At 37.1% G+C, this 27,452-nt stretch overlaps 2 protein-coding genes and 1 long non-coding RNA gene across 3 annotated transcripts in view; 2 read left to right on the plus strand and 1 right to left on the minus strand.

The window, feature by feature from the left end:
* The first annotated feature begins 12,117 nt into the window (after positions 1-12,117).
* On the plus strand, positions 12,118-19,941 carry THUMPD1 (THUMP domain containing 1). Its single transcript, XM_037813496.1, has 4 exons — positions 12,118-12,432; positions 14,450-14,621; positions 15,578-15,826; positions 16,374-19,941. The coding sequence occupies exons 1-4, from the start codon at positions 12,202-12,204 to the stop codon at positions 16,793-16,795; spliced, it is 1,074 nt and encodes a 357-aa protein (XP_037669424.1). The 5' UTR covers positions 12,118-12,201; the 3' UTR covers positions 16,796-19,941.
* The window catches only part of LOC119517027 (acyl-coenzyme A synthetase ACSM4, mitochondrial), a 60,393-nt gene continuing 50,647 nt past the window's right edge, over positions 17,707-27,452 (minus strand). Inside the window, exons 8-14 of the mRNA XM_037813495.1 lie at positions 26,574-26,697; positions 24,675-24,755; positions 24,463-24,564; positions 23,911-24,038; positions 23,727-23,826; positions 21,986-22,105; positions 17,707-20,782 (exon numbers count right to left, since the gene is read on the minus strand). Of these exons, the coding sequence (XP_037669423.1) occupies positions 20,696-20,782; positions 21,986-22,105; positions 23,727-23,826; positions 23,911-24,038; positions 24,463-24,564; positions 24,675-24,755; positions 26,574-26,697 (742 nt within the window). The 3' untranslated portion in view covers positions 17,707-20,695. The remainder of the gene's footprint in view (positions 20,783-21,985; positions 22,106-23,726; positions 23,827-23,910; positions 24,039-24,462; positions 24,565-24,674; positions 24,756-26,573; positions 26,698-27,452) is intronic.
* Positions 26,603-27,452, plus strand: part of LOC119517032 — a 68,637-nt gene continuing 67,787 nt past the window's right edge. Inside the window, exon 1 of the long non-coding RNA XR_005213453.1 lies at positions 26,603-26,734. This is a non-coding gene — a long non-coding RNA (uncharacterized LOC119517032). The remainder of the gene's footprint in view (positions 26,735-27,452) is intronic.

A 27,452-nucleotide genomic window follows, 5' to 3' on the forward strand; every position in this document is an offset into this window, starting at 1 on the left:
TGGGTACTCTTACGCACACTTTAGACAACCCTTTTTAGGTTCTAAAGAATTGGGGTAGCTGGTGGTGGATACCTGAAACTATCAAACTACAACCCAGAACCCATGAATCTCGAAGACAGTTGTATAAAAATGTAGCTTATGAGGGGTGACAATGGGATTGGGAAAGCCATAAGGACCAAACTCCACTTTGTCTAGTTTATGGATGGATGTGTAGAAAAGTAGGGGAAGGAAACAAACAGACAAAGGTACCCAGTGTTCTTTTTTACTTCAATTGCTCTTTTTCACTCTAATTATTATTCTTGTTATTTTTGTGTGTGTGCTAATGAAGGTGTCAGGGATTGATTTAGGTGATGAATGTACAACTATGTAATGGTACTGTAAACAATCGAAAGTACAATTTGTTTTGTATGACTGCGTGGTATGTGAATATATCTCAATAAAATGATGATTTAAAAAAAAATAAATAAATACATATAAATAATTAAAAAAAAAAAAAAAAAAAAGCTATTCAGGGGCCCTTCCCTTCCATATAAACTTGATGATAGGCTTTTCCCTTTCTTGGAAAAGAAATGGAATTTCTTTTTTGATGATTTTTGATGGCTGATTCAAAATCTTTACTAGAAATTGGAATTTTGATAGGGATTGCATTGAGTCTATAAATTGCTTTGGGTAGTAATAATATCTTAATGATATTTAATCTTTCAATCCATGAACACAGAATATACATCCATTTATTTAATTTTTAATTTCTTTCCACAATGTTTTATAGTTTTGTGTGTACAAGTCTTGCAATCCTTGGATGATTTATTTCTAGATATCTAATTTTATTAGTTGTTATTGTGAACGGAATTTTTTTCTTGATTTCTTCTTCCAATTGCTCATTGCTTGTGTGTAGAAGCACTACTGATTTTGGGATGTTGACCTTGTATGCTGCCACTTTGTTGATTCATTTATTAGCTCTAGGAGGTTTGTTGTGGATTTTTCATGTTTTTATTGTTGTTGTTGTTGTTGTTGTTGTTTTTTGTATGCAAGATCACATCATCTGCAAATGGGTAAAGTTGTATTTCTTCCTTTACAAATTGGATAAATTTTATTTCTTTTTCATGCCTAATTACTCTGGCAAGAACATCCAGTACAATGTTGAAAACAGTGGTGACACGGGGCATCCTCATGTGTTCTAAGTGCTTTTATCAAGAAAGGGTACTGTATTTTGTCAGAGCTGTTTCTACATGAATTGAGATGATCATGTGTTCTCTTTCCTTCATTCTCTTAATGTGGTGTATTACACTACTTGATTTTCTTGTGTTGAACAAACCTTGTATACCAGGGAAAAATCCCACTTGATCATGGTGTCTAATTCTTTTAATATGCTGTTGGATTCAGTTTGCTAGTATTTTGTTGAGGAGTTAGTTTGTGTTTCTAAGAATTTGTCCCATTATCTATCTAATTTATTGGCATGCAGTTACTCATAATACCCTCTTATATTCCTTTTTATTTCAGCAGATTCAGTAGTAATGTCCCTCTTTCCATTTCTGATTTTCATATTTGTATCCTCTCTCTTTTTTTGTCAGTCTAGCTAAAGGTTTGTCAGTTTTATTGATCTTTTCAAAGAACCAAGTTTTGGTTTTGTTGATTCTATTTTTTTGTTGTTGTTTCCTATTTCATTTATCTTGATTCTAATCTTTGTTATTTCCTTCTTTCTACTACTTTGGGTTTAGTTTGCTCTTCTTTTTCCAGTTCTTCCAGTTTTAAGGTTAAGTCTCTGATTTGAAGTCTTTCTTCCTTTTTAATGTGAGTATTTAGAGCTATAAATTTCCCTCTGATCACTGCCTTAGCTGCACCCCATAAGTATTGGTGTGTTGTATTTTCATTTTCATTCATGGCAAGATAATTCCTAATTTTTCTTCTGATTTCCTCTGTAACCCATTGGTTGTATAAGAGTATGTTTTTTAATTTCCACATATTTGTGAAATTTCCATCTCTCCATCTCTTATTGATTTCTAGCTTCATTCTGTTATGGTCAGAGCATATCCATTGTATGAGTTCAATATTTTTGAATTTATTGAGACTTGTCTTGTGACCCAACATATGGTTTTATCTTGGAAAGTGATCCATGTGCACTTGAGAAGAATGTATATTCTGTTTACATTGGGGGGCTGTGTTCCATATATGTATTTAGGTCTGTTGCATTTAGTATATCATTCAAGGTGTGTATTTCCCTACTAATCTTCTGACTACACGTTCTAGCCATTATTGAACCAGTCTCCCTTCAAATCTGTCAGTATTTGTTTCATATATTTTGGGGCTCTGCTGTTATGTGCATATATATTTGTAATTGTTACATCTTCCTGTTGAATTGTCCTCTTTATCAGTATATAATGACCATCTTTGTTCCTTGTAACTGTTTTTGACTATTTTATCCAACATTGGTATAGCCACCCTAGCTCTCTCTTGGTTCCTACTTGTGAGGTATACTTTTTTCCACCCTTTCACCCTCAACTTACTTCTGTCTTTGACTTTAAGGCAAGTCTCTTGCAGACAGTATATAGTTGTGTCATGCTTTTTATCCATTCTGCCAACCTATTCTTTTGAATGGAGAGTTTAATCCATTTACATTTAAAGTCACTACTGATAACACAGGACTTTCTTCTGCCATTTTGCTATTTAGCCTTTGTTAAGTCTAATATCTTTTTCATCCCTCATCCGGCGGGCGAGGCCGGAGCCCCGCCGCTGCCAAGCACATACACCAAATGTCTGTTAAATCTTACTTTTATGTTTATTTGATTTGTGTTGTACTATATTGAGTGCCTTCTCATTTCTATCTGGATAAATTTTTCATCTATTTTCCTTGTGGTTACCACGGGGTTAAAATTTACATCCTAAATATATAACAATCATATTTTGTTTGATACCCACTTAACTTCAATTGCAGGCACATGTACTTTTCCTATACCCTGCTGTCCCCTCCACCATTTTTTATACTTGTTACCACTTATATCTTTGTATATTATATTCCAAAAGCCTAGATTTATCATTACTTTTTCTGCATTTGCATTTTAGCACTGGTAGGAAGAAGTGAAGTTACATACCAAACAATACAGTACAATAATTCTGGCATTCATAAATACCCAAATGGTTACCTTTACTGCAGGTCTTTATTTCTTTATGCTGCCTTGAACCACGGGGTAGTGTTCTTTCATTTCAGTTTGAAGAACTCTCTTTAGCATGCTTGTAGGACATGTCTAGTGGTGATGAATTCCCTCAGTTTTTGTTTATGTGAGAATGTTTTAATTTCCCCTCACTTTTGAAAGAGAGTCTCACCAGATATAAAATTTTTGGCTGGCAGTTGTTTTTATTCAGCACTTTAAGTATATCAACCCACTGCCTTCCTGTTTCTGTGGTTTCTAATGAGAAACAGGCACTCAATCTAATTGGTATTCCCTTGTAAATAACATGTTGCATTTCTCTTGCAGCTTTCAGAACTCTCTCCTTGTCCTTTGCATTTGATAGTGTGATCAATATATGACAGGGTGCATTTTTCTTCATGTTTATCCTATTTGGTGTTCTCTGAGCTTCTTGGATGTGCATATTCACATCCTTGGCTATGTTTGGGAAGTTCTCTCTCATTTCTTTGACCATTACTTCTACCCTTTTTTTCTCTCTCTCTTCTCCTTTTCAGAGTCCCATAATGTGCATATTCATGTGCTTGATGGTGTCTCAGAGGTGTCTTAGGCTATTTCTGCTTTTAATATTTTTTTCTTTCTGCTCCACGCACTCTCATTTCAATTGTCCTGTCTTCAAGTTCACTGATTCTTTCTTCTGCCCCCTCCAATCTGCTCTCAAAACCCTCCCAGGAATTTTTCATTTCAGTTGTTGTGGTTTTCAACTCCGGTAGTTCTGTTTGGTTCTTTTTAAACTTTCTATCACTTTACTTAGACTTTCATATTGTTCATTCATTGTTTCCCTAATTTCCTTTAGTTCTTTCTCTGTATCTTCCTTCATCTCCTCAAACATTTTTAAGGTTACTTTTTAAGTGACTTTGCTCAGTATGTCCACATTGTCATCTTCTTCATTGGTGTTTTCTGTTTCTTTATCCTCTTCCTTTGGATGGGCCATCATTTCCTGTTTCTTTGTCTGCACTATTTTGTTGCACACAGCCAAAACAGGGGCAGGGATCCACAAGGTGGTGCAGACTGGATCAAAAGTGCCCTGGGGTGGGGATCAGGAAGGGCTCCAAAAATTTCTCCAACAGCTCCCCAATGCTGAGCTTTCATGGCTTGCCCAGCAAATGCAGCCCTTCAGCTAACTGTCTCCCACAGCCCTGAGGAAGCACTGTTTTCAAATCTCCACTGCCACTCCCCTGTCCAGAGAGGGTTGAAAGAATGGCTGCTGCTGCCTTTGTCAGGATGGAATTGAAACAATGGTTGCCCTCAGAGCTGGGACTCAGCAATCTGAATTCACTAATCAATGCCATGATCAGTGATTGGTGGTGCCCACCCCTGGTCTTGGGAAAGAGGATTTTTACATCCCTGTCACCAGCAGCTAGTGTGGGACTGGACCCCACAGAAGCCTGATGTGAGAGTGGGGGGTGGGCACCAGTAGCTGCTAGGGTGAGAGAGAAATTTACAGTTCTTTAACATATTTTTTCTCCCTCTTCCTCCCATCCAGCTCTTCCCTGGATGCTGACAGTGTTCTTCTGGCCTCTAGAGTTTCAAATAGTTGTTTCAGACAGTTCCAGCCTGTTTAATAGTTGTTTTGGTGGAAGGACAGAGTCCTGGAGCTCCCTGCTCTGCCATCTTCCTCTGAAGTCTGCACTGTTTAAATTTTTTACACTTCTTATTACCACTCTTGAGAGTAAGAACTTTTGTTTTGTTCACTGCTGCATCACTATTGCCTAGACAAGCAGTAAAAATATTAAATACTCAAAATATTATAAAATAAAATATTATTTATTTTAAATATTACATACTCAAAATATTTGATTGCTAAATGAATAAATGACTCTTCCAATTCTACATTTCTACATGATAGAAACCCAACTTAAACTCTCTTTTTAAAAAAGAGGAATTTATTGGTCACTTTTTACTCCTAAAAGAGGTTTTTTTTTTTTTTTTTTTTTTTTTGGAGATTCCTTGAGATTTTCTATAGAGATAATCATATCATCTACAAATAGGGACCGTTTTATTTCTTCCTTTCAGATCTATATGTCTTTTATTTCTTTTTCTTGTCTTATTGTACTGGCTAGAATTTGCAGCACTATGTTGAACAAAAGTGGGGAAAGAGGTATATCTTTGCCTTGTTCTTGATTAGACAGAAAGCATTTGTTTCTTTACTAATAGGTAAAATGTTAGTGTACTTTTTTTGTAGATGCTTTTTATCAAGTTGAGTAATTTCTCCCCTATTCCTATTTTTTTCTGAGTATTTTTTATCATGAATACATACATGTTGTTTTGGCAAATGCATTAATTAATATAATCATGTGATTTTGTCCTTTATCGTAACAATATGGAGGGTTACATTGGTTGATTTTCAAACACTGAACCAGTCTTGCATTTCTGGAATGAATGCCATCTGGTCTTATTGTGTAGTTCTTTTATATATTGCTGAATTCTATTTGATAATATTTTGTTAAAAATTTTTGCATCTCCATGCATGGGGAACATTGGTATATACTTTCATTTTTTTTTACTGCCTTTGGCTGGTTTTAGTAACAGGGCAATACTGTCTTCATAAAACAAAAAAGAAATCTCTTCTATTTTCTGGAAGAGATGGTGTAGAATTGGTGTTAATTCTTTAAACATTTTGTAGAATTCTGTTAAATCATCTGGAGTTTTTATATTATGAATTCAGTGTCCTTAATACTTAATATAATTATCTATTTCATATTGTGCAAGTTGTGGTGGTTTGTGTCTTTTGAGGAAGTGGTCCAGTTTATCTAAGTTGTCAAATTTATATATGTAGCATTGTTTATATTATGCTCTTATGTTGGGGATTTAATCATATCCTACACAAAAGTTAAGTTCCTGTCCCAACAACTGCTCCTATGGGTGTGAAACCATTTTTAAGTAGGACCTTTGAAGATGTTATTAGTTAAGGCATGCCTAAACTGAATGAAGGTGGGCTTTAAATGAATGTGGCTAAAATCTTTATTACCAAAGGAAATTGGATGCGGAAAGAAGCAGCTATGGGGAGCAGCCAGAAGATGAAAGTCAACAGAACCTGGAAGAGAAAGGAAAAGACACTATCATGTGCTTGTCATGTAATGGAAAAAAGCCAAGGAACTCCAAAGACTGTCAGCTAGCTAGAAGATACCAACTCCTGAAGGAAGCAAGCCTTCTATCTCTAAAACCATGAGACACTAAATTCCTGTTGTTAAGCTAACCCATTGGGTGGTATTTGTATTAGCAGCTAGGAAACTAAGACATATTATCATTTGCTAAGAAACTAAGACATATTATCATCATTTGATGTCCACAGGGTCTGTAGTGATATCTCCTGTTTTATTCCTGATTGCTAATTTGTCTTTTCTCTTTTTTCTTTTATCAACTTTTGTCAAAATTCCTTTGTCAATTGACTAGAGATTTGTCAAATTTATTGATATTTTCAAGCACACTCTTTGTTTCATTGCTTTTCTCGGTCATTTTTCTATTGTCAATTTCATTGATTGCTGCTCTTATCTTTCTTATGTTGTCTCTTCAGCTTGCTTTGGGTTTATTTTTTGTTTATTTTATATATAATGCCATTGAATGAATGTAGAAAAAGTATTTGATAATTGTAGCCTTTATTCTTGGCACCCTATCCCACCCCAATAAATTGAAAGGTGAATCAAGGGCATTTTCTTAATGTAATAAGGTATCCATCAACAACCTAATTTTGATGGTGAAACATTGGAAACATTTAATGGCGAAATGTTAGAGAGACATTCTATTTAATCAGCAGTAAGACAATGGTCATTGCATCTAGTAAACATTTTACTAAAGGTTGCTGTCAGCACATTCTAGACAAACTAGAATGAAAGAACTTTGTCTTGCTCACCAGTGAATTCCAAGTAGCTACAAAAGGGTCTAACACATTATAATATGATACAAATAATAAATATTTGTTAGATGAATGAGTAAAGAAGACACATTTACAAAAATGATATTCTGAAGAAAACAGACAATAAAAAGATAATTACTCTTTTTTAGAGAAATCATTTTCATATATAAGGATTCATGTTCATTTTAAAATTTAAACAACATATAAAAATACAAAGAAAGTAAAAATCCATTCAGAATCCTACCACAAGAAGCAATGATTATGAACTCTGTGTGCACATCATTTTAGATTCTCTATGCACATTTACAGATATAAGGGTAGGTGGCTATGCAGATAGGTAAAATAATGGATGCAAGATATACATAAGATTTTAAATAAAATGTTATTAAATTAAACTTCAACAGAAAAGCAATTGGAGTGAAACTGAAGAATTGCCAAACTCCAAATAGATATTTCTTCAACAGAAAAGTCATAAGTATCTAAAAGATCTACCAAAGTTAAGAAAAACCCTGAGTGACCAGAGTCATTTTTAAAACTAAAATTTTCAATTTAAACTGTACGTATCAATTCTGATTTTGAGAGGTGAATCAATTGGTACATTTATATTTCTCCTACCTCTTTTCCCTAGCCCCTTGATTATTGTCATTTATAATACTGCCAGGATTGGAGATGTTTGCATGCTCTTCTGTAACCATAACTTCCTTAGTTATAAAGCCTTAGTTTATATCTGTGATAACCAACCTGGGGTGACTGTGTTTCCAGGAGACATTTGGCAATGTCTGGCGACATTTTTGGTTATCAATTGAAGAGCTGGTGGTGCCACTGGCATCTAGTGGGTAGAGGCCAGGGATGCTGCTAAACATTCTGCAAAGCACAGGACAGCCTCCCACAACAAAGAATTATCCAGCCCAAAATGTAACAAGGGCCAAGGTTGAGAAACTCTGATCTCCTTATAGACAAGACAGATTCAGTGCTTACCAATAGTCCTTCTCACACAGCTTGTCTTTTCTCAAATGTTTTTCTTTGTTAGCTGAATTTAACATCTAGTAGGTTTTATTTTCTGCACAAAGGGCTTATAATGACCATACTCCCTGAGTTCTTTCTTATTTGAGAATCTCTGTTGCCTTTATGCATGAACAATTTGGCTGGGAGTAAAACTCTTGTGTTAAATTTTCTTTCCCTCAGGAAATTTTAGATCTTGTTCCACTATCAACTGGAATTGAATATTATTCCTGAGAAGCTCAAGGTCAAGCAAGCTTGTTTTTCCTTGTATGTGTTTTATTTATTCTGCCTGGGTGCTTATGTAATTCTTTGTCTGTTCTTTGAAATTAATTAACTTCTTCCAGGGATGTTTTGGTATGTGTTAGTTTGCACCTCCACCATGTAAGACTCAAATATGCTTGGAACTCAAACTACTTAAACCTTAAACTTTTCACCTGTATATTAACTTCTAAGATCATAAGTACAGGAGTCAGTGTGTGGGGAAATGGAACGTTGCCAAGAGAGCAGAGAGAGATTGAAGAGGAGACCAATGCCTTTTTCTAGCAACCCTGGCATGGTTTAATGAGATCAAGATATGGGAGTACTTTCCCTTTTAAGAGCATCTTACCCTTTTCACTTTTTTTGACCACTTTTTGGGTTGTGTTAAATTCAGAAACATTTTTTGAGCACCTTCTATGGACCAGGCATTATGAGACAGAGAGAGAGAGAGAAACTTCCAGGCAGCTGTCTTTATACTCCCTGATACCACAGCAATACTAGTGTAATGAGACTGTTCTTCACCAGCAACTGAGGATCTCCATAAACCTATGAAATGCAGGCCCCACTAGTGTTGAGTATACAGGTGGAAGCAAATAAATAAGACGATGATAACAGTTTCGGAAATAGTGGTAGATCTGGGGTTAGATTTGACAGTTGTTGACTCAATTCAATGCTTCTTTCCCAATGTCCAATTACCTCTCTTAAGATTTTGTAGCAACTCAAATCTGGTGGCAATTTTGTATCTGAAAAATGGTTGGGGGTTAGCATAAGGAGCCCTTGCTCCACCTGAACATGTTCTTCAAGAGTGACATATTTTCAACCATTTATAAAAAGATAACACATTAACATGCTAATTGTTAAGATTATGGATAAAAAGTCTATAGAGAAAGCAGAGTGAAACACTAACAACAGCCAAAATTCTTGGTTGCAAACAATATTGAAACAAATTCTGGCAAACTTAAGCAGAAAAGGAATTTATTGGAAGGTTTTGGGTAGCTGAAAGAATCAGAGAAGGCTGGATGGGGGGTGGGGGGTGGAAGCAAGGATGTCAGAATCCACATGAATGGTCTGGAGATTGTGCCACCACTTCTGGAATCGCTGTTACACTGCTGATACTGGATTCAAGATGCCACTGTCATTGGTGGGATGAATTCTAAAAAGGCCCTACTTCTTTGCACACTTGCTCCCAATTCTGAGCTCTAGGTAGGAGCATTCAATTGTTGAAGCCGAAATAATGTGTCCACACAGAGGGTGGGTAGAAGGAGTATCTGACATTTCAAGCTTCCATGGTACAAGGTGGGTCCCTGCCTTCCATCTAGATTCATCCATTGATGGATTCCTGCACCACCATCCCACCCCATCCACACCCACACCCCCAAAAGGAAAGGGGTTCATTTGCTGGACCAACAAAGACAACAAATGTTCACATAATTCTTGACCAAAATATCAGTGGTGGGAATGAGACTTGTAGAGAAAGTAGTCATAGTGATAGCTGGATAAGTTGAAAATACTCAATATAATTCTTTAGCTGGGAAATGCTTAGTATAGTCTTCAACCACCAAAAACGAAAAAAAAAAAAAATGTTTATTAAGATTACCTCACTCAAGCAGCCTTGAGTTATTCTAAGCATGAAACCCTCTTGTTAAAATTACTTGCTGTTGCTCTAATCTTAACAACAAAAAACTTTTTCTTTGTTTCCAAGAACTTTCCCAGTATTTACCACCACACGGTCCGATAATCAATAGCTTCTTGAAAAACAAGCCTGAATGAGGGGAGGACTTCAAGGTAATAGGACATGTTGACCAAACAGCTTTCTTTCTTCTATTTTTTTTTTTTTCTCTTTTGTTTTCTTCTGGATTCTGGCCATTTCTTTGTCTGTTTGGGGTTATAAAAGCCCAAACAACTCTTCTCACTCTGAACTGGTCTTGGAAAGTTTTTTTTACCCCCTCCGGTTCCTTGTTGACGGAACAATAAACTCACCTTCACACCAAAGCAGAGACTTGTTTCTCTGTTTGATGAGGCATCAGGTGGGCCTACTATCTAGGACTGTGTTTTCTGATAGTAACAATGGGTATGTACTGTACCCCAGTCTTCCTCTGCTATAGAATATGGTTATTTCTCTGCCTACATCCTAGGATACTGGTGTTAGAGAAGCCATGTTTGGAAAGCGCTTCAAGAAGCTGGGTTCTTATTAAATCACTTCCACAGTTGGCCACAAGGGAGCAGGCAGACAAGGGAAAGGATATTTTGCATTTGTCTTATTCTGCATTGTTAACACATAATAGTTATTATTAGGAACTCTAATCTCAATATTAACAATTTAAGCAAAAAAAAAAAAAAAAAAAAACCCTTGGAGAAGATAAAGTCAGGCAAATATATATATTTATCACATATAATGAATTAAAAAAAAACATTTATCCATGAACTTTAGCATCAGGCTAATTACTTTTCCTCCTCTTAATATTTTGCTTCATACATAACAAATGTCAGAATGGCAGATGTAAATAACTAGGTCAATAAAATGCACATTATCCCTACATTTGCTCACCACAAGCAAACACTGTCAGAGGTGCAGTCCCAACACAAGGGATTTCTAAAACTCAAGCTGACTTCTAATTGCATGAAGAATAAGGGAATGGATTCTTGACTTTACCGTATGGAGAATATTTTGATGTTAGCTCTGAAGGGATTGCTTATCTATCCAGACAACAATAAAGAGTTTTCTTAAGGTTTTTTTGGTCAGTTAATCGAGAAAAGAAAACGGGAAGGTATACTTGTTTGAAGGAAAGAAAATGAATGTTTTTCTTTATACAATTAATGAAAATTCTTTTATATACATATGGATTTCCAGGCTATTATTTCATATCAGCATTACTTTTTCATGGGGACCACAAAGTGGGAATCCCAGAGATGCAGGCCTCACAAAAAACAGATTCTTTCTTCCTGCTTCCTACTAAAATCCACGCCACATTTTTGGGTCATTGGATTAGTTAATTGAGCCCAGGGCAACAAAGGATAAACCCTCTTTTGGCTCCTCATGATTTTGTACAGAAATGAGGAATGGGACTTTCTTGTCCAAATCAAGTGCATTTGGAAAAACACTGAATTGATGTCACTGTCACTTATGATTTCATTCCAGGACAAAAGTGTGCAAAGAAATTGATATGGACAATGTTTTTGGTATTAATAAGAGATCAGTTTATAAGCTAAAATATACTCTGTTCCCATTAGGACAATTTAATGTGAAGAAGTTTGGTTACGATTCTCTGTATTTTCAAAATGTCATTCTGGTGATCAGATCTCTCTGATTTCACAGAGTCTTGTTCTTCTTTGAACTCCTGGCGTCCTGCAACAGGGGACCTAGAAGGAAGTCTATTGAAGACACACATTTCAGACACAAGTAGGATGGTTTCGAAGGCCCTACTGACTTCTCAGGAATGTTCGCCCCTGAAGTCAATGTGAGCAAGAACGGTATCTTTTTTTTTCACGGCCTCAAGCCCAGGACTTAGAACACCGACTAGCACACAGGTGCTCATTAAATATGAACTGAACAAACAATGAACACGAATGAGTATATGAAAGAACGCAAGAGTCGAGTCCAAAACCTAAGTATACAAGCCAGCTCCACCCACAGGCCACATCTCCATGGAAACCTCTGTTTCCGGCGGCGAGCCAGAAGTAAATGCCTGTCAATTTTGGGGAGAGGCGGGGCCCGCGTCACCTTTCCGCGGCGCGCGGCTGGCCGGCTTTAGAACCCCGCGCAGCACCGAATGAAGCTGGGAGGCGGGACCAGGGGGAGGCCGTCGCGCTCATCTGACGTAACCAGCCAGCGCCAGCAGAAGTGAGAACGCTGGGAAGGGCGAGGAGAAACGCTTTTCTCGTTCGCTTCAGCTCGTACGCATCATGGCGACTCCTGCCCAACAGCCTCTTCAGCATAGCGGTGGGAAGCGCAAAGGGAAGGCGCAGTATGTTCAGGCCAAGCGGACTCGGCGCTGCGACGCCGGGGGTCCCCGACAGTTGGAGCCTGGGCTACAGGGCATCCTTATTACCTGCAACATGAACGAGCGCAAGTGCGTAGAAGAGGCTTACAGCCTGCTCAACGAATACGGCGACGACATGTATGGGCCAGAAAAGGTACCGGCAACGGAGCGGACGGGCACGCTAGCGAGGGAGCAGGGGTGGCGAGCAGGCCCGCTGCTTTTATACGCATGCGCGCCGTGTCTTCCCGCGCGCGCTGTGGAGGTGGGGGAAGTCGTCGTCTGGATTATGCCCCGCCCTCTCGCGTTGCCTCTCGCTTTTCTGTAGGAAAGAGTTCAAATCCTCCTAGGTGTTTTGCTCCGGAGCTTACTTTGGACTCTTCTTTCCATCCTTAATCCGATAGCTCCCGTTTATTGATTGCTTCCTGCGGGCCAGGCGTTGTGCTGAGGCCTTCAGAAATTTAGCATTTAGTCCTCATGGCCACCTTGTGAGGTAACGTTCTTGAGGATACTGAGGCTCAAGAAGATTGGATAGCCCAAGTTCACAAGAACAAACTTCATTCATCCTCATGACTATTGTTATATCTTACTACCATCTGAACGTCATGGTTGTAATGCATATTTGTCCTAAGCAGTAATATCTCTGAAATACTGGGTTTAGTCTGCTAGTTATTTCTCAAATGCAATATTTCAAAAAGTAAAAACTTTTGTACCAGTACCACCTAAAATCTAATTGTTCCATCACAGTTTGGAAATTATGCTTTTATTGGGTTGGGATCTGGACCAATACAACCTACACTGTCCCCCTCCCCGCCCCTTACCCAAGCAATTAAAGGGAGAAGAATAGCACAGAGGGGATTTGCTTTCAGGCTCTTAGAGGATAGTTATACACTGGCTTTGGGACTTGGGCAAAGTAACTCTGCTGAGCTGGAATTCCTTTATTTGTAAAGAGAAAATGATAATATTTCTTAAGGTTGCCTTGAGGCTAAAAAGTTGCTCAACTACATAGGACACGTTCTGGTATATAATAAAGACTTCATAAATATGCATACTTATTAGTGGTAAACTGGAAAGCCCATGGGTGTTACAGAGAACTGGGCAACAAGTCTATATTGGTACCTTGAGCAAGTTCTTGAACTGTTTCTGTGCTCTATTCCTCTGTAGAGCAAGAGTAAGGATTTTGAATTCTGTATGCATTTGGTCTGATGTCAACCAAAAGGAGAGTTTCCTGACTTCAGGCACACACTTCTAGCTGTCCTAGTAAACTAGACAAAAAACAAACAAAAAACGATATATGTATTTATATATAATGATCCAGTAAAATCTATATAATGATTCAGTAGTCATAATCCTGTCTTGTCTGTTGCTGCTCCTCCCTCTCACTTGATTGCTATCTCGATCTTCAGGGATATCTAGGCAATGACCACTCTTAACTTGTTCATGTTCAAAAGGGGTGTCAACATTACAGGGAAGGGGATGCAGCTGGTTCATGTTCTTCAAGAGACTCGTGCCTCTGGGACTCACCTGGCATAAGAACAATCTGGACGTTTTAAGTTTCTGAAAAATAAACTTGGTGAAATTTTTATAGTCTCAGAGACTTGGGTATTCTTTAGGGTTTTCAGGAGTACTATTGCTTGGTGCTTGGCATACTGTGGCAATATGCAATATCTAGCTGAAGCTTTCATAATAATAACCTTCAGGATAGCCTCTAGACTCTATTTGAAATCACTTAGCCACTGAAACCTGATTTTGTTACATTTCTTTTTCCCCTTTTGGTCAAGAAGACATTCTCAATCCCATGATGCCAGGGCCAGGGTCACACCCTTGGAAGTCATGTAGTGGGGAGGTCAATGAATTTATTTGCAGAGTTGGATTTAGAGAGAGAGAGAGGCCTCTAGTGACAGTTTTAAGGTCCGGGCTAAATGATTCATCTTGTGAACATATTTCCCTCTGTCCCAGACTGCTAAGATGCTTTGAAAACATTTTCAAACGGTATGTAGGACAGTTTGAGGGAACTTCCTTCTTGCATGATGTTTTAAAGGAGTGGTGTTTCAGTCTCTCAGTAAAAGCCTAATTGTCAAAATTGAGCCATTTGCCACTGGGGGTTTCATATAAGTAGTTAATTATAACTTTTAAATATGTGGAATTTCTGCTCATTAGCTTTATGCAAATAGTTTACAGAGATGGAGCAACAGCCCTCTGGAAGTGAGGAAGAAGATGATGTGGAGGCTGCCTTGAAGAAAGAAGTTGGTGATATTAAGTCATCTACAGAGATGAGGCTAAGAAGATTCCAGTCAGTGGAGAGTGGAGCAAATAATGTAGTCTTCATCAGGACACTTGGAATAGGTGTGTCTGAGTTATATTCCTTAGAATTGTTGACACCATTGTATCTGGACCTCTCCCTGCCTCAAACGCGGCTCCATGGATGTGACTCAGTTAATTGCTTGATTGTACTAGGCTTATGGAGTAGAATGGGGTGGTGGACATAGCAATGACTTAGTAATGGAAGCCTGGCTTTGCTGTTGCCTTCTTCCATAACTTAGGCAAAATCAGAGTACATGGCCTTTCTAAAAGGGACAATTGCTCCTTTCTCCTCAGCTCCAGCCAGTTGTTGCCATTTGGAAAAGTAGTCCTGGTAGCACCAAATCTTCCACTTTTTTAAAAGAAGTTGGAAATCTGGAGCTATTTCTTGATTTTTAAATGTGGTCAACTAATTTAAGAAATATTGAAAATACTGAGCCACTCCAAACATACCTGTATGTAGGCATGATGTGACCTCAGGCCTCCCGTCCCTGATCTTGTACACTTCTGGGTTCTGGGGCTCCTTGCAGGTCTGAAATCTAGACCTCTTTGCTAACTTAGCTAATGGAATCATTAAATCCTTTTTAGTGATTTGCAGATTGTTGTTGTTATGTTGTTGTTGTTTATCTTTTTGGTAAAAAAGTATGTATTATTTAATTTTTGTTACCCTGATAGTTGTCCCTGTTACAGGAAAACAACAGTGGTATTGCAATTAGATAAATCAGAATATCTGTTTTTAGTGAAAGCAGTAGTAATGCTGAAGAGTTAGAATATTAGCTGCAGTATTCACACATAGTGGACATTTTGGAACAAATATAAGTTGGAAAAAACAACTGTGTAGACTCATTTAAAATACATCACAAAAATTCCTTCTACATCTACCATCAATTTACGTCAATCCCAATGAAATTTTGTCTTAGAGTTTGAAGTATCCAAAATGTCTGAGAACTTATGTTCTTGACTTGTTTATTCTGTGCTGATTTTTTTTCTTTTTCTTTTAGAACCTGAGAAATTGGTGCATCATATTCTCCAGGATATGTACAAAACCAAGAAGAAGAAGACTCGGGTTATTTTACGAATGTTACCCATCTCTGGCACATGCAAGGCTTTCTTAGAGGATATGAAAAAATACGCAGAAACATTTTTGGAACCCTGGTTTAAAGCTCCAAATAAAGGGACATTTCAGATAGTATATAAATCTCGAAATAACAGTCACATGAGTAGAGAAGAAGTTATCAAAGAATTGGCAGGTATGTTTCTATTAGTGACTTTACATAGTTGTTCAATATTAAACACTTGTCCATGTTTTTAAGATTTTTTTAAACAAGAGTTAATATTTATATTTTTGAGTGTAGAATAAGTATATTAAAATGTCTTTAAAATAATATCAAACCTAACTGATTTCAGTAAGTTGGATGGGATTTTTTAGGTAGTCTTTTTCAAATCAATTGAATTTTTTTTTTGAAAAAAATTTACTCTTCTATGAAATGTCTCAGGATTTCATTTGTATTTATTTATTAAAAGGGTTTAGTGAATTCAACTAAAGACCTACGAGTAGATTAGTATATATACGTGTGTGTGTGTATTTTTAACAAGTTCCAAACAGAAAAAGAAAAGGTTTTATTTTATTTTATTTTATTTTATTTTTATTTATTTTATTTTATTCTATTCTATTTTAATTTAATTTTATTATTTTATTTTATATTTTATTTTATTTATTTTAATTTAATTTTCTTTTATTTCAAGCTTAATAGTATCCTTCTCAACCTAAGTGTTTTCCTATTCTTTTTGTTACAGGAATAGTTGGCAGTCTCAATTCGGAAAACAAAGTGGATCTTACCAACCCACAGTACACAGTGGTAGTAGAAATCATCAAAGCTGTCTGTTGCCTGAGTGTTGTGAAAGATTACATGTTGTTCAGAAAATACAATCTCCAGGAAGTGGTAAAGAGTGCCAAGGACCTGTCACAGCTTAACCCAAAGCCGACAGTGCAAGCAGGAAATAGGAAAGAAGCTAAATTGGAATCTGGTGACAAATCAAATCAAAGTGATGCAGTAGAAGGAAAAAATAACCAGCAGGTGGTACCAGAGAATAGTGAAGAGGTGGGACAGACAGAACCAAAATCTGAAACACAGTTAGTGAATGAGGGGGAAACTAAGCCTGAACTTGCAAGTCAAATCACAGAAGAATTCAAGTCAAATGAAAATGACCTCTCATAGGGGATTTTAAAAAAAGCTGGTGTTGGAGGTGAGTTTCACAACTGGGGTTCTATGTAAAATTATGACTGAAAATATTTTTGAACTTTGTGTGCTGCACTTATAAATAGTGAACAATGATTGAGCAACTCTGTTAATTTTGTTAGCAATCTTTCAGCCCTTTGTGGCAGTGTGCGGTAGGCCCATATGCATTTGGTGGGGTTTATTATTGGTGAACACTGTTATTATATGGAGGGTAGGAGGATAGGAGACTAATGTTGATTTCTCCCTCATGATTACCTTCCCCAGCCTTCCTCATACACTGCCCACTGACTTTTGGGAGTGAGCAAGCACTATGTAATAGGAAATTAGAGGGAAATTTTCATTCTAGGGAAGGAATTTTTACATGCCACAACTCAGATGTCCCTACCATTTTGTTGTAAATCTTTAAAAAACATGGATTGTATAGGTTAGAAATGAATTGTTTTGTTAAGTTTTTGTATTTTTTTGTGGATTTCCTTAGTTATGCCCATTTTATATTTTATTAACATTTGCTTGTTAAAAACAACTAATGGTTCAATGCTGCTGCACTATTTGAAGGCAAGGTGTACAATAGAAGAGGACCATTCTAGGCTCAGATCTACAGACATTTCTGATGAGTTTAGTGATGAAGAATTACAGTGTTCTGAGTTACTACAGTATACTAGTGTAACAGAGCACACACAGTTTGTCTTCACAATGAAAACTACTTATCCAAGGTTTTTTTGGTGTACTTCAAGCTGTCCTATTCCATTGTGCGTCGTCTGTGGCATATAGTTACATATCTAATAGTTGTAACTATAAATCACAGGCATTTGACAAGTAAAGATGTTGAATATTTTAAATGGTTATTGGGATGTCAAAACAATAAAGTTTTGTTAAAAAAGTTACAGTCATTGAAAAGGTTTAGGAAGCAGGTTACTTAGTTGCAGAACTTACCCTGGAAAAGAAAAATTTACATACATAGTTGGTGAGAATCTACTAATGTCAACATTAAAATGCCAGGGCAAGATGCTGTATAAGAAAGTGAAAAGACTTTATTCTCAATTCAATAAATTGACTTATTGATGATAAGTCACAAGAGGTTTGGTGTAATTAAAAAGGAACAGCTTCACTATCTGGGTTGATGAGTCAACAGATTTCACGAATATTTATCCTGCTATAGCATTTGTAAGATTTGTAAATGATGGTGACATTCAGGGAAACTTTTTCTGCTGCACAGAGCTGCCAGAAACAAATGACAATATATATTTAATGTAGTGTCTTCTTATCTGGAAACCAAAGGTCTGTCATGTTTACTGTTGGTGCAGTGGTTGGCTCCATGACAAGTATTGCCTCATGAAAAAAGAAAATCCTAATGTTGATGTTATAGCATACTGCTTTCTTCACAGAGAGCTGCTGCTATTCATAACAGAGATGAAGTTCCAAACAGTGCTACAAAAATAGTTACCTTTGTTTAAGACCTGTTCATGCAAGAATATTAAAACAACAAAAACAACTAAAACCTGGACAGAGCACATAAATCTTCCACTACATACCACATCATACATCTAATGGCTGATGAGAAGAAGAGTTTTGAACAGGGTGATTGAGCTAAAAGGTTAATTACCAGAGTACTTAAAATAGTAGGCCAGTTTTAAAGTGACAGGATTCTTAGATTTGAAAGGACTTTTGAAAAACCACATTGTTAAGGGAGCTCTTGAAATGTTTGCATGGCCAACCTGACGTGAGAATGAAGAAGGATACCAACAATTCTCAAGGCTTAACTAAAAACCACCTGAAAAAAATGACAAAACCAAATTAAACAGTACTTCCCTTTCTTTTTGGCAACACTAGTGTATGACTGGGTGAGGAGCTCTTTTTCTAAATCTTTTACTCAGCCTGAGAATTTGTCTTCGAGAGAAAAGGAATAACTCGGTGAGCTTTAGTCTGATAATTTCTGAATTTCTGTGAAACGAGTATTCTTATATCTACAACTTGGTGCTCACACTAATGTACCATGTGGGTCCCCTAAATTTGAAAGTTATTTTAAGGGTTCCTTCAGAGTAAAAAGATAAAGGCTGTAAGAAACAGATACCAAAGAGGGCTGCAGAATAACTGTCCAGATAGGGAATATTTAGAGGCTATGAAATTAGCTTTTGGAGATGGATTTATTAAATTTTAAAGTGCTAGCAAGTACTGTAAATGTGAAGCCTTCCTGCACAAATGGCTATGTTAAATGGCTGTTAAATTGCCAGTGACATGAGAATATATTTTTATCCTCTTAGTGGCCCTGCTTTGAAAGCCAGACTAGAAGGATTTGGGGTGGGGGTGGGAGCAAAGAAAATAGGACCTTGCTAATGCAGATGAGGGCTCCTCAGGCTAGAACCTCCTTAATACATCTTTTAATATTTAGAATGCTAATTCTTAATGGTGTTGAAGTCATTCTGAAAGAATTACAAGAGCACTACTAGTATCATTTGGAGAAACAGGAAGGGTAAGATTTTGGTGCCTTTTTCAGCAGACTTACTCTACAACAAAGATACTTTTATTTTGATAGTGCAAGACAAAGGGATTCTGGTATTTATTTTGATTGTGCAAGACAGAGACTTGGAATAAAATTGGCCATATGCCTACAGAATATTTAACAATGGAACTGGGTCCTTTTACTGTTTGAAAGCTGCTCTCTATAGAAATAGTCTAATATTATAGGTTGTTTTCAATTCCTTTTGTATTTATTGGTATTTGGTAAAACCTGGATGTGACACAAGCTATTCTCCCCCAGCTATACAGTACCATGTTCTGTTGGAATCTGAATTCATTCATTGAAAGATTTGTTTTTAGGTTTATAAACTGTTTATTTTCACTGACATTTGAGCATGTTATTTTATAAATAAGATTTCAGGGTGGTAATTGAGTGCTTTTTATTTTCCTTATAATTTTTTAAACTAAAAAACCAATTTAGTTAAGAAAAAACTCCAGTTTTGTGATTTAGTTAACTTGTTTTGCTTTAGAGAGGAAAGAGTGTTAAACTTAGTATATTTTAAAACATGTTTCGCAAAGGTTAATCATGATTTTCAAATGTTAACTTGTATTTTACTTTTGGTATGGCCAAATGTTCAGTGTTTTTTTCAAAGTTCCTGATATTTTCAGAAAAATTGAAATAAATTTGTTCCCTAAAGATTGGTGTTTTGTACTTTTTCATTCTTTCTGCATCTTGGTAAATCTCTTGCTTTAGAGTATATTCATAAAAGACATTTATATAGCAAATTATGTATCAAAGTAACTAAAAAGTCATGTACATGGCCCTGAAAAAGTTAAAATATAATTTGTTAATTATTCAAATAACTAATACTCCTAAATAAATCAAATTTCGGATATTTTACAGTGGATTTGCTTTAAAATGAGTTACAGTAATATACTTCTGGAGATTTCATTAAATTCATTTATTGGCTTTTCGATTAGTTATATTCCTCATTTTAACATCTTTTAATCCATTTTAAAGTATTGGTAATACATAAAGATGTTAAGCAGAAGGAATTCTGTTTTGTACCATCTTTCTTAGAATAATTCTTACCTTTACTTTGAATTAATCAGGCACAAGATGTGAGATTCATTGCCCTCTATTCTTTTCTAAGCAATCATTTGACTCTTGCTATTTTAAACACTACAAATCAGAATCCTTGTCTTTGTCAGTTCAGTAATAACAATTTTCTTCCTAAATATTTTTAGATTTCTTGGCGGGGGGGGGGGGGGTGTGGTGTAAAAAAAAAACCAAAAACTCAGTTCAAATTTTCGACCCGGAAAAACTTGAACATTTTAAGACAGTAGTTATTGAATTATCGGAAACAAGAACTAAAAGAAAGCAGTTATATAAATACTTAATGCCTCAATTTTCTTATCAAGCTACGCTCTTCCCCATTCTTGGTCTCTTAAAACATTTCGTTTGATTTTCCCAGTGATTGTCTTCGGAAGATCTTGAACAAATTCCACCTAATTGACAGAAAAACATAAGAGACACTTGGTTCCATTTTGACTTATCCCAATTCTCAATATAATAAAAGAATGCTCATGAAACTGGTGTTAAGTTTTAGAGTTCAGATTCTTCTTAACTCATTGAATTTTTTGGACACCAGAAATTATTCCATTTATATAATAAGGATGACAATGGAGTCTCATGTGAGTTTTTAGTGCAGATTCACATAGGTATTTTGCCAGAAGAAGAAAATTATCCCTTTACCCCATTACTTTCCCCCAGTTTAAACTAGACCCAGGCCTCTACTGCTGCAGGGAAATGGAGACCACCTCTGAATATGAAGAGAAACAGAAGAAGTTAATTCTTGGCTTTTGAGAATTTAAGATATGGGTCCTGGAGTTTCTTTAGGGAGATTTTTAGGAGTAGTTTTTGGTGCATACAAATTTTCCCCTTATGCCCTGATCTGAAGACCCTAAAATCCTCCCTTCGTTTCCCTCTGCCAGGATATGATTTCTGTATTTTTAAATGCCCTCCAATAAAATTTCAGGAAATCAACTGGTCATTGATTTTAGTGACTTTAATGAAGAAAATGTGACCAGTTCTTAGAAAATTAACTACCTTTTGGGTGAAATGATGCCAATGAAATGGAATTTTCATGTAGGGGAGCAGTCACTGTCAACCAATAGGATTATAGGGCTAGAAGGGAACTGCAGTGTCATCTCTGTGTCTTTATATAGAATTGTTCTTAAATCTTCCTTTGAAGATGACTGGAAAAGATGCCACAGTTTCTTTGGATACTTCTTACTGATTCTTAAATGTGGTCACTTGATACTTAAAGGCATATGTTTTTAATTTATAGGGGTATTCTGGCCCAAGAATATTAAGAAAGATGAGTCCAGTACCATCCTTAAAAAACAATGCACATGACGATTCTTTCACCATTTTTTTTCTCATGAGAAATGGGATTGATTAGTTCTGTAAAGATCCTTAGTAGTTTCTCAGTATTGCAGAGCTGATGAAACTTTGCAAACTCAGTTTTTCAAACATTTGTAGTGCCCCAATATAAAACATTTTAAAGCAAAATTCTGAACATTAAACAAATTGAAATAGCTGTCTTTTACCTATATAAGGAGCTACTATAAAGTCAAAAGCTAATAAAATCTATTTACCAGCTTAGACTATAGTTTTGTAACACACACTTTACTTGGCAAAGTACTTGCCTTTCTTGGGTATTTGTAAGGTGCAGTTAATTTTTTCACATGATCTTGAAGTTCAAGAGTTAATTTCTCTTGGTTAGATGATTTAAAGGGTGCAGACAAGACAACAAAAGCTTTCACTACCTGTAGGAGAAAAATCAATTTATATTGTTATGTTTGTTTTTCATACACATCAAGAGTTTGGATCCAATTCTGAAAACAGGTACTTGTTAGTTGATAATAGAAGCATGAGTGATGAATGCAGATACCTGAGATCACCTCTGAACAAAGCTTGGATACCATTGTAAAGTGATGTTTTGAGATCTAATTCCAGAAAATGGTTTTCAAGTTTGAGGAGGGTCAGGAGTCAATAATGCTGAAGGTTGAGTTTTATGTACCTGCCATGTATATATTTAACATTTCAATCAGTCTGGCCCTATTTATTATACAGGTAGTCCTTGATTTACATATGACCACCTACGCCACCAAACATGTTAGAAGCAATTGGAGTTTCTATTAGAGGAGGTTTGGGGAGGCCTGGTAGAGGAAGGATTGTGTACCCTGGGACATGGACTCTCAGGAAGGACTGATCTATTCCCCAAACATCCTCTTGCCTGATAGTTTTTGCTTCTTTTTATAACACTGTTTAAAATACACCAATTAGAAAATTACTGACGTTGGTAAGTATCCTTTAAATTCTTCATACATTATGAATAGAATCAATTCACACATTGACTCTACTTGGTATTTACTTCTGATGTTCAGCTAAAACAAGTTGTGTTGACAGACTGAGAATATGGTAGCAGGTGGAAATACTTTTGAAGCATGAAATACATCCAGAGAGGAGGGGATACAGGAGGGAAGAATAAATAGAGCTGAGATCCATAGTGTCACTGCAGGGTGTCACTGATACCTGAGGGGGAGGTACAGAAAGAGATGTTGGGACGATGCTGGTAGAGTATTTTCAAATTTTGCCACTTTCTGAGTCTAGAAAACTTTTATGAGGAAAGGAAACTCCTTTCTGTACCATATGGCTTCCTTCCAGTTTATTATTGTCATCACCTTTCATTATTTCTGAAATAGGCTTTTGGGGCTTGCTCATAAACCTGGCCACAATCTCCTATTTGCATTGTTTCTGTGAGAAAATGGTCTGAGTTCCCTAATATCTGGGCATATGGTATCTGCTCATCCTTTTAGAAATAGTGGGGTTGACAACAACCCCTATCTCTAAGGACAGGCATAGGATCCAGGTCTGGAAAGTCAGCATATACCATTCCCCCTGACCATGTTGGTTACTTTAGAGATGTCATCCAAGATAGGTCAATGTGATCCTGGATGTTGCTTGAAACTGTTGGAAAGGGAACCTCCTTCCTTCCAATGGGGTTATTAAGCTGTGTAAGCCTGAAGTTGGTGTTGCTATCAAGTAGGAAGAACTTGCCTGAATGGAGCCAACATAAAGAGGAGAACCCTTGGATGTAGCTGTACCTGAAGTCTTACTACCCCTGGACCTCTCACTTAAGTGAGCCAATGCCACCACCCCTCTTCAGTTTGAGTTGAGTTTCTGTCACTTGCTACCGAAAGCATTCTAAAATACTCCCTTGGGGAACAACTCATTTATAAAATTGATTACTTACATATCCCTTTTTGCAATGTGTGTGCCTCATAATGAGAAGTAAATGACTATTCTTGATTCAGTCTACATTGGTCAAATGCACAAAACTTGAAAATATGAACTTGCTACTTTAATTAGTGACATTTACTCTACCTCTCCTCTGACTGGATCTGGACTACTGACAACAGCTGATTCAACAACTGCTGGGTGCTCAATTAATGCACTCTCCACTTCAAATGGCCCAATACGAAACCTAGAAGAGAGAAAGGAAGGCTTTGGTCATTGCCCCACCCAAGTAGGAAATCTCTCCTGGCAAATGTGTGGCAAGTGTACAAACCCAGAGGATATGATGACATCATCAGCTCTGCCGACAAACCAAAAATATCCATTGTTGTCCATCACTCCTCTGTCACCAGTGATATAAAAATTTCCTCTTATTGTGGCAGCTGTTTTCTCTGGATTATCCTGTGAATCAAAGGTGATTTAGGGATTAATTTGGTCAGAATCAAGGAAGGACTATCGCACCCTAGTGCATTAAACATCCTATTTTTAAAAGAAATTAATGTTTTAAAAGGTAATTCTTGGTATAAAATACAAATAATCCAAACAGTATGATAAAAGAAAGCCTCTTTTCCATTTCTACCACCTCCAGCCTACCAAGTTTTCCTTTCTGAAGACAACTAATGCAACTCATTTCTTACATATAGAATTTAATCTTTACAAAATTCTTAGGATATAGATAATATTCTCCCCATTTTACAGCTGATGAAATAGACTTGGATTTTGTAACATCCAAGGTTAAACAGCAAGAAATGGTGGATGTGAAATTTGGACTCCCTCTACCACCATTTCTATTAAAGTGTGAATAGTACATTCTGTATTCTCATACCACATATTCAGAGAAGAAGGAAAAGGGCCGTGTTGATGTTAGTCTGAGGGCAATTTCCCCTTCTTTGCCAGGTGGTAGGATATTGCCATTTTCATCTATAATCTAGAATGAAAGAAACAACTTAGGTTCTTAAAATTTTCTTTTCATAGAATTAAAATGGCTTATGAATACTTGTGTAATGAATAGCAGAAAAAAGCATTCTTTTGACCTACCTGGACATCGTAAGGTAGAACTCTTTTCCCCATTGAGCCCGGTTTAATTTCGTGTCCTTTTTGATTGGCACAAATTATTCCCTATTGAGAGGACATGCTTTACATAAGTATGTAAAAATCCATTTTCTGTAGCTGTTTAGATAATTAGAATGAAACTTAAGATTTAGCTTTGATCAGTATGCAAGCTCATGTTCTGAAATATATTATTTCAGTAGAGCAGGGGTTCTCAAACTTAAGCATGTATCACAATCACCTGGAGTGTTGTTAAAACAGATTGTTGGGCCCCATCCTACAGTTTGTTTCACCAGGTTGGGGGTGGGGCCTGAGAATTTGCATTTCTACCAAGTTCCCAGATGCTGCTGGTAATGCTGGTTTGGGAACCACATTTTTTTTTAATTCAGTTTTATTGAGATATATTCATATAATATACAATTATCCATGGTGCACAATAAACTGTTCCCAGTACCATCATATGGTTGTGCATTCATCACTCCAATCTATTTTTGAACATTTTCTTTACACCAGAGAGAATAAGAATAAAAAATAAAAGTAAAAAAAGAACACCCAAATCATCCCTCCAATCCCACCCTATTTTCACTTAGTTTTTATCCCCATTTTTCTACTCATCCATCCATACACTGGATAAAGGGAGTGTGATCCACAAGGTTTTCACAATCACATTGTCACCCCTTGTAAGTTACATTGTTATTCAATCATCTTCAAGAGTCAAGGCTACTGGGTTGGAGTTTGATAGATTCAGGTATTTACTTCTAGCTATTACAATACATTAAAATCTAAAAACGGTCATCTATATAGTGCATAAGAGTGTCCACTAGAATTTCCTCTCGACTCCATTTGAAATCTCTCAGCCACTGAAACTTTGTTTCCTTTTGCATCCCTCTTTGGTCAGGAAGATGTTCTCAATGCCACGGTGCCAGGTCCAAATTCATCCTTAGGAGTCATATCCTGTGTTGCCAGGGAGATTTACACCCCTGGGAGTCAGGTGGGAACCACATGTGATGGTTGGGTTCATGTGTCAACTTGGCTAGGTGGCCTAGCTGTCTGGTCAAGCGGGCCCTGGCCTGACGATTGCTGTGAGGCTATTTGAGGCTGGTTAATAAACCAACGGGCTGGTTTGTCGGATCATCAGTCAACTGACTGCAGCTGACTGATGACTCATCAAGGGGCATGCTTCCACAGTGAGAGAATGCAATTGGCTCGATTTGGTCTGGGTGATCAGTTGGAGGCTTATAAGCCGGACGGTTAGAGAACCTTCACTTCTTCTTTAGCTGCTCAGTGAAGCTTTTCCTGGGGAGCTCGTCGAAGTTGCCAGTTCATTTCCTGAGGAGTTCGTCAAAGTTGTCGGTTCGTTTCCCGAAGAGTTCGTCGGACGTCTTCCTTGGAGTTGACAGCTTGTTGACGGCTCTGCAGAATTTGGACTCGTGCGCTCCCGCAGTTGCGTGAGTCACTTTTACAATTTGATAATAAGAGACATCTCTCATTGATTCTGTTTCCAAGGAGAACCCTAACTAATACACCACATTTTGAAAATAAGGATACCATTAAATACCTTGGAATAAATTCCCAACTGGGGTCCTTCCCAGTGGTGCAATGAAACAATGAACTGCTCTATTCTGTACCTCTCCAATCTCTAACACCCCTGAGATTTCTCCTGCATGGAGAGGAGACAAGAAGGCTGTGTGGAATCATCAAAATTCCCTTCAGCCAAGCCTAAATGGGCAATCCACAAGTTTTGATACCTACTGACAAGGTAGGGTTTTCGGAGAAACTCCATAAAATTTTAGAGCATAATGGGGCTGCTTCAGGGTCTCTGTTGACTGTCCCGGGACTAAAATGTTCCCCAATATGCAAAACTCAAACTTTTCCCTTTAAACATACCACTTCTGTCTGTCCATAGCCCTCGTACAGCTCCAGCCCAGTTTGCATCTTCCACTGCTCCAGCACTTCCGGGTTGAGTGGCTCCCCTCCTGCCAAGCAGTGCCGCAGCTTCTTGAATTTGTATCTGAAGAAAAAGAGTTGCAAGGGGTCTGTATACTCAGGTGATTTGGCTAAAGAGTTGGGGGAGAAATCTTGAGTGGCTTGAACCATTCAAACAACAAGCAAATGAATTAGGAGAGGGCAGTCTTGAGAAACGTCATTCAACAAATATTTGTTGAGTACCTATTACATTGCTAGACATTTTCCTAGGCGTGTGGGATTCAATAGTGATTAAAATGAAGATCCCTGACAGAGTTTACCTTTTAGCAGGAGGAAGAGAAGGTAACTACTAAAAAAGGGAAAATGGCAGGAGGAAATGCTATTATGATATTGAGTGCTTATTATGAGCCAAGTGATGTAACAGCTAACATCAATGAAACATGTACTATGTTGTAAGGACTTTAAATAAGCACTCGTACAACTTTCCTAACAACTCATTTACAGATGAGGATATTGAGACTCAGAGAGGTTAAGGAACTTGCCTAAGGCCTCCCAAATAATAAAGGGCTGAGGAGGATGCTCTGTCCTCTGCACCTGGCATTTGTCAGATATTGGGCCAAGCATGCTACATATGCTGAACTCCCACCACAACCACATGAGATCACTCTTCCTACTCATTTATGGAAGGAGCTATCAGATTAGTAAGTAGCAAAACTGCACCCCCTTTGGTTTTGGGGCTTGAGCTTTTTTTTTTTTTTTTTTTTTAATCATCATTTTATTGAGATATATTCACATACCACGCAGTCATACAAAACAAATTGTACTTTCGATTGTTTACAG

This window comes from Choloepus didactylus, chromosome 21 (genome assembly GCF_015220235.1).
Source record: "Choloepus didactylus isolate mChoDid1 chromosome 21, mChoDid1.pri, whole genome shotgun sequence".
Lineage (NCBI taxonomy): Eukaryota > Metazoa > Chordata > Mammalia > Pilosa > Megalonychidae > Choloepus > Choloepus didactylus.